Raw genomic sequence first — 7,702 nt, forward strand, 5'->3', positions numbered from 1 at the left:
AAAAATACTCATCTATTCACAAATATTCTTGTTATTCTAATTTTTAAATCACAAACCCTAATCTACAGTATTTTGCACTCTATGCTGCACGAATAATGGTTATATCGGTTGTTCTGTTCATCTTTGTCCAGCTTCCGCAGACTTTACTTTTGGAAGACATTTGGCCGTGTTGGTTGCTCTAATCCTCTTTGTTTAATGTTGATCTATTATTTTGTGTATCAGGTAAAACATAAAATTCAGTCCTAAAATTCTGGAATCTAGCCAGTAGACTGGTTTTGGAAAAAGTTTTTAATGATGAAGGTCAACTTGATGAAGATGTTATTCCAACGTAAGTCATGGAGATGGGAAAATTTAAAGACCTCCTTGGTATTACCATGCGCTTAAGTTTTATCATTTCAATATGTTTATTCGGTCCATTGTAGTTTTCAGGTGGGTCTAGGAATGGTTGTCCAATCTCTTTGTCCCGATAAAAAAGATGGGGCACTTTGATGACAGAACAAACAAGCTTTTGTTTTACAGTTTCAAATATTGTGTTGTCTTTTGCTTTCATTTGAACGTGTTTATCATTTATATTTAAAATATATTTGGAAATTTTATATTTTTTTGTTATATGTTACAATATATTTATAATGTTTTTAAAACAATCTATATAGTTTTACTTTTGTTTTTTTTAAGTGTAACTAATTATGTGGCTATATTTTCTACAAACTTACCAAGAGTACATGGTACATGTGACTTATTATCCAATTCCTATTACCCTATTAATTTTTTTATCTAAAATATAGTTTATATAGATTTTAATTTTAAAATTATCAAATATTCTAAAAATACTATTTATAAACCGGATTTCCCTATTACTTTTATCCAAAATATTTAAATTATCCGATTTCTACTATATTTTATCCAAAAATATAAAAATGTAAGTTTGAACCGAAAAACCAAAAACGACAATCAAACTGAAACTATGCCAAAAACAAAACAAAAACCAGAAACCGAATCGAATACCAAACTTCCATGCTTAAACATACTATTAAACAAATAGACAGATTAATAAATTTTTCAAACAAAAACAATTCGAGCATTTAAATTATGTTTTTGACACAGATTTACTGGAAAAAATCATCTTAATATTTATATGAAAACAAATAAGGTTTACTAATGAAACAAATAAGTAACCGAACTACAAGTCATATATACTAAATTTAAATCAAATTTTAATTTAATGAAATTGTAAAAACCTTCAACAACATAATCCCGCATTTTAACGCGGGTTATAATCTAGTTCTTTCTTAAAATAAAGGAGTAAAAGCGGAAAACCAAAATATGTCAAATGTCAGAAAATGAAAATAATATTTGAGACATTATCAACTATACAAAGAACTACAATTTCCTTATTTTTTTGGTCGAAGAACTACAATTTCCTTAAAATCCAAAATAAAAATAGATGAATAAAAAAAGACAAAAAAAAAAACTTGTTGACCGTAGGCTTTGTCTCCTGGAGATATATCTTTTTGGAATTTCTGTAAACTTATCTGTTTAAATTGCAATAATAATCTTGATCACCAAACAAAAATCCCATCTCACATCTTTCTCTTATTTTTATTTTTTTTTTAATCATGAAACAAATGTTCACCAAACAAACATATGGAAAGAAGTCTGAGACATACATCAACTTTCTGAAAATCTTTCTACATCTTATAATAGAACTTCATACTTAACTATGCTTAAGAGGTATCCAAAAATAATGTTGCCCTAAAGAGAATGGCTGAAGGAAATTTAAGGGTCATATATAAACTTGTAATCATGGCGTAGATTGCAAACCGAAACGCTCGTGGGGAAGTCCCTGCTATGACCTCTACTCTATATCTACCTCATTTAGGATTTGGGCTTTGACGCCTATTCCCATAAACCCTTGGTGCTGACGGAGTGTCTGTCCTTGTCTGAGGGAAACTTCAACTCTATTTTAGTCAATCAACAAAAACTGAGTCAAGTATATCACGAACGTTTGTACTTTAAATAAATTAAGATACAACAAACGCAAGAGTTATTAGCATCAGCATACTCTTGCCCTGCAATCTGACAAATCACATCAGTGAGGATCAATAGATGAAAATACTTACAAAAGTGAGACATATTGAGATCTTAAATTATACTGATAAGTTTCTTGGGCTTCCAACTTAAAACCAATTGGCAATTAGTGGATTGATCCAAGTCACTTATATATTACTCAAGTCCCTTTCATATATTCGATGTGGGATCTTCTCTCCAATACCCTCCCTCGAGATAATGGTGCGTATAACCATTAATCTCGCAGAATCCATCATACCCCCTCCGAAATCATGCTTTTATTTTCTAGCGATCTCGGCGGAACTGAGCCTTCTATGGGCCATCAGCTAATGGGATGATCGGGCCACTGTCCGGGCCGGATTAATGGGTCAGGGTATTAGGCCCGCTCTGATACCATGATAAGTTTCTTGGGCTTCCAACTTAAAACCAATTGGCAATTAGTGGATTGATCCAAGTCACTTATATATTACTCAAGTCCCTTTCATATATTCGATGTGGGATCTTCTCTCCAATACCCTCCCTCGAGATAATGGTGCGTATAACCATTAATCTCGCAGAATCCATCATACCCCCTCCGAAATCATGCTTTTATTTTCTAGCGATCTCGGCGGAACTGAGCCTTCTATGGGCCATCAGCTAATGGGATGATCGGGCCACTGTCCGGGCCGGATTAATGGGTCAGGGTATTGGGCCCGCTCTGATACCATGATAAGTTTCTTGGGCTTCCAACTTAAAACCAATTGGCAATTAGTGGATTGATCCAAGTCACTTATATATTACTCAAGTCCCTTTCATATATTCGATGTGGGATCTTCTCTCCAATATATACCATTTTAAGCTCTGGCTCCGACATAAAGCAACAGTATGATCCCCATGAGTTAGAAATAATAATCCAGTAGTCTGCACCTCCTTCTGTCGTTCCCTACCACACGGCTAGCACATTATGGTTTCCAAATCCATCCTCACATGAACCTGCACACAAACCCTGAGGAAGCACAAACACAAAAATTTCATGACAATTGTTGATTACATTCTTCACTCCTAAATAAACAATTGTTTTTACATGAAACCAGATAAAAAAAATTCTTGGAAACTTACAACTGGTAGCTCTTTGCAAAATATGTAGTATCCAAACTTTGCCAACATATCTAAGAGGAAGTGGCCACCGCTGATACGACAGTGAACATGAAGAGATTTTTTACCTTTCACTTTCTTCCATTCTGCTACTACTTCATCTCTGTATATCTTATTTGCCCATCCTTGCAACTGTATAGAACATCCATAAACCTCCTCAGCCTCTTAAATTTCAAAAACCATGAAAGCCTAAAACTAAATAGTTTCAGTGTTCTCTAATAGAACTCATGTTTCAAAACCGTTAACACATTCATCATAGAGCTTTACACATATGCAGATACAGAGAGAGGCCCATAAAGCCTCTACTTTAAATATGTGAAGAGTAGAGAACGGTAACCTTTTTTATTATTTACCTGAGAGTTGTTAATGGAGTGAGAGATAGCTAAAGTTAATTTAGCTGTAAAGTCACTGTGAGTGAGGGTGTAAGTTCTTGGATGATTGAAAGATCGCCGGTCCAAACAATCTTGCCCTCTGCACCAAATAAAGCTAGAATCTTTAAGCTCTCACGATATGGAATCCATAGCTGAGCACAGAAAGCTACGATTTTGAAACTTTAACTCTATCAAAACGATGTTAAAGAAACATAATTTCTTACGGGAACAATCAATATGTTCTTCCTCTTGGACCTTCTTTTGGAGACAAAGAGTGAGTTGCTACTGTTACTCCGTTTTTCTGAATAACCTGGTTTGAGCTTTATCGGTAACAGCGAACTCGGCGACAAACTACACATCGTTTGCTTTCTTTAACCGAATTTAAGCTTCAATTTTCAGAACTGAACGCAGAGAGACCCTTAATACAAAGATGGAATCACAGAGCATCAGTTCGTGATCAGTTGCCAACCAAATATGTGGCCGATTGGAGCTGCTAATGAAGCCATTTTCTAACAGAGTTTAGAAACTTAAACAATCGTAAAAAGTGGAGAAAAGAAGTTTGAGGCGAATGATAGCTTACTTCGAGGATCTCTATATATAGGAGGCTTCAGAAGGCGTTACAGGAGGAGGATGCTAATATCTGTCCCTGAGCCCAAGATCCAACCGAGGTGTTTGCATAACAGGTCTCTTCCTATTGGAATACTTCTCCAACCGTGAGATGCTGCTTTTTCGGTTTAACATCTAAAAGGGTTCTTCCTTGCAGTACTTTCCCAGGAGTCAAGCAAGGAGACATGACGGGTTCTTTAGGATTCTCCAACTAAGCTTTTCGAGGAGAGCATCTTTGAAGATAGTGATATCCTTAAATCCTAAGCCGCCAAATGTTTTGGGTCTTGCCATTTTCCTCCTGTTATGTGTAGTATCCCACCATAACCTTGTCAACACCGATTGGATTTCAACACACACAGATTGGGGGAGACTGATGCATGACATTGCGTAGGAGGGCATCGCTGCTAGGACAGTTCTCAACATAATCATTTTGCATGCTCGCGAGAGGAACTTTGTGGACCAGCAAATAGATTTGTGCTTGATACGGTCTACTATATTGGAGAACAAGTCTCTCTTCCTTCTGCCAAATTGCTATGGTAGACCGAAGTATTTGCCAAGCCCACCATCTTTTTCAATTCCTAGCGCTTGCTTGATCTGAAGACTTTTAGCTTGAGTTGTCTTGTGAGAGAAAGATACAGCTGATTTCTGCGGATTTATCAGTTGACTTGAAACTGATTCGTAGGCTGATAGAATCTTGAGGAGGGTTTGAAAATTATTTAGATTAGCTCTACAAAAGAACATTGTATCATCTGCAAAAAGCAGATGATTAATACTAGGGCACCCTGTAGCTATCTTGATCCCTTTAAATTTTCCGTTTCTTTGGCCCAACTTGCATAAATCTGATAGTAGCTCACTGCAAAGTATAAATAGGTAGGGGGATAAAGGATCTCCCTGTCTGATTTTCCTTCCTGGCTTAACGAAACCTCTTTCTGTATCATTGATAATAAATGAATAGCTGACAGTAGTGATGCATTGCATGCTTCATCCTATCCAAATGGGGTGGAAACCGAACTTTAGGAGTATAGTTTTGATGAAATTCCATTCCAGCCTATCATAGGCCTTACTCTTATGATTCAATTCTAAAATCTACCCAATACCAAAATATATATTTGTCTTAAATTAAACGTAACAATTTTCTTTAGAAAAAAAAGAAATAATTCTAATCTTGATCCATGCTTTCTTAGGCTCGTATGGATGTAACTCCACCGATTGATCTTCTTTATCGTTAATGTTTCACCTTGAAGATTCTTTTGATGGAGAGAGATTAAATCTCTATTTCTCTCTAACTCTCATTGATATTGTTTTTCTCACGTTAAAGTTACAAAAGGGGAACATGTGGCTTATATATTTTTGTTAATAGTTGTGATGGTAATGGTTGTGATGGTTCACGACAATTACCATAACCCTTTTTCCTATGTAACCACCATTTATATGTATATATAGCATCATCTTTTTGTAGTTAATACTAATTAATAATTTACTGACTGCATATGCTATACGCATATATAGAAACAATTAAGAAAGACATTTATACTAAAATTAGGTACGGAAAGAAGGTTATCCTCGGAAGACAGAGGGTACATTGATGTACCTGAACCAGTTGTCGGAGACGATGAAGAAGTTGGAGAAGACGTGAGATGTGTCTATCGGGTGTTGTAATTGTGATGTAGAGAAGGTAGTCCTGCAGCTTATCCGATCTTGACTTGTCATGTTGACCTCTACCAAGGTCCTCAGTCGTAAATTATTCTGGTTTCAAAACTTCAACTAGAGTCATTTGAGTAGTTTGTTGTTTGATACTCGGCTCAGCTGATGATGAATGACCAGCAGATGAAGTTGAAAACTTTGTTTGAGCCTCTGTTTCTTGTAAGCGCTTGGTGAACTAACTCAGAGGAAGCTCTTGTTGTTCTGTTACATGGACAATTAGTGAAGCAGTGGGTAAAATACCCATGTCGACAGAGGGTGTCAATATCCAGTCTTCATCACAGGGAAACGGATTTGGTTTCAAATATGGAGTGAGCTTTGGTTAGACAAAAGGAAAAACATCCTCTCGGAAAATGACATCACGAGAAACCATAAACTCATTGCATTGAATATCATAAACCTTCCAACCTTTTTACCGAAAGAATAACCCATAAAAACACATAGACGACTTCTTTAGCCAAATTTATCCTTGTCAGGTGACGCTCTATGTGCGTAACAAGCTGAACCGAAAACACTCAAGACTTTGTAGTCTGGTTTAACACTGTGAAGGATTTCATAAGGAGAAAGTATGTGATGCAATGTTGTTGGTGTACGATTGATCAAAGCAGCCATTAATACTGATTCACCCTAAAACATTATTTGGACGCTTGCTTGAAACAAGATAGATCGAGAAACATTAAGTATATGTTTTTGTTTTCTCTTGACTCTTCCATTTAACTGTGGTGTATTTCTGCAAGAAGTCTGATGAACAATTCCAAGATCTTTGAAGTTGAGGAAAGCACCATAAACTCTGAACTGTGATCGCTTCGAATCATTTAAACCATTTTTTGAAAATGTATCTCTGTGTAGGCGAGAAACTTCTTCAGTACATTTTGTACTTACGGTTTTTCTAGAAGAAGATATGTACTTACTGTTTGTGAGAAATCATCAACAATAGTGAGAAAGTATATTACACCACAAGATGAAGGAATTTTGTATGGACCCCAAACATCGACATGAATAAGAGAAAAAAATATGTTTTTTTATTCAAACTTTAATAAAAAATCTCACGAGTTTGCGTAGATCTAAAACAAGTGTCAAATAAACTAGAGGCAGCAGATTTAGAAGAAATAACAGACAATCGGACAATACTAAAAAAGACAGATGTCCCAAAACGCTGATGCAATAGAGTATGATCTGAACCATCAACTGCTCAATGACTCTTTGCTGAGACAATATCTGTAAAGTAATATGATATCACTCAAATTACCCTAATAAGTGATTTATACTCTCTCAAATAAGAGGTCGAGTTGTAGTACTTAGGGATCGAAATCACAGAGAGCCAGAGAACCTAAGAAATCTAATATGATTTGTTAAGCAAGATGTTTTAATGATTTAAATGTAAAATGGAATTTTTATCAAGCAAGTGTTTGCTCAATTGATTGGTTGGGGTTTTGGTGCTTAAAAGGAAATAGCTAGACTTAGGGTTTCTATTCAGGAAACTTGGAATTATAATCCTACAAATGCCTAATGAGTTGCATGCATGATAATGTAAAGCTCAACTGTCAATTCTACAAGTTCATCGGCTATCGCATGTTTGAACTCGTCTATTAACTTAGATCTAATGATCCAAACAGATGTGTTCGATCAATAGTAGTGTCGATCGAAAATCCTATAGGGGTATCGGTCGATACACCTTTCGCTCCGTCGATCGATTATCCAATATGAATATCGATCGACTTTCCAGTTAAGCTTTATGCGTGGGTTGAATGAATTCTTACTAAGCTCACTAAAACTTCATAGAATAGTAAAATAGATATTTAATGGAGTTTCAAACATAAATT

The 7,702-nt window shown here is 35.6% G+C and overlaps 1 protein-coding gene across 1 annotated transcript; it reads right to left on the reverse strand.

The window, feature by feature from the left end:
• Window positions 1-2,989: 2,989 nt before the first annotated feature.
• LOC125576404 (magnesium dechelatase SGR1, chloroplastic-like) lies at window positions 2,990-3,931 on the reverse strand. The gene is made up of 4 exons (XM_048736442.1): window positions 3,828-3,931; window positions 3,555-3,672; window positions 3,166-3,333; window positions 2,990-3,052 (listed from the first exon to the last, which is right to left on the reverse strand). The coding sequence occupies exons 1-4, from the start codon at window positions 3,929-3,931 to the stop codon at window positions 2,990-2,992; spliced, it is 453 nt and encodes a 150-aa protein (XP_048592399.1).
• Window positions 3,932-7,702: the final 3,771 nt, after the last annotated feature.

The sequence above is a fragment of the Brassica napus genome, chromosome A1 (genome assembly GCF_020379485.1).
Source record: "Brassica napus cultivar Da-Ae chromosome A1, Da-Ae, whole genome shotgun sequence".
In the NCBI taxonomy this organism is placed as follows: Eukaryota; Viridiplantae; Streptophyta; class Magnoliopsida; order Brassicales; family Brassicaceae; genus Brassica; species Brassica napus.

Excerpts from the sequence above, each read along its gene's own strand:
- LOC125576404 (XM_048736442.1), bottom strand. The coding sequence starts at position 3,931 with ATGTGTAGTTTGTCGCCGAGTTCGCTGTTACCGATAAAGCTCAAACCA. Across the intron at positions 3,673-3,827 it reads CTCTTTGTCTCCAAAAGAAG|AGGGCAAGATTGTTTGGACC; the intron begins GTCCAAGAGGAA and ends TATTTGGTGCAG. Across the intron at positions 3,053-3,165 it reads TTTGCAAAGAGCTACCAGTT|GGTTTGTGTGCAGGTTCATG; the intron begins GTAAGTTTCCAA and ends GTGCTTCCTCAG.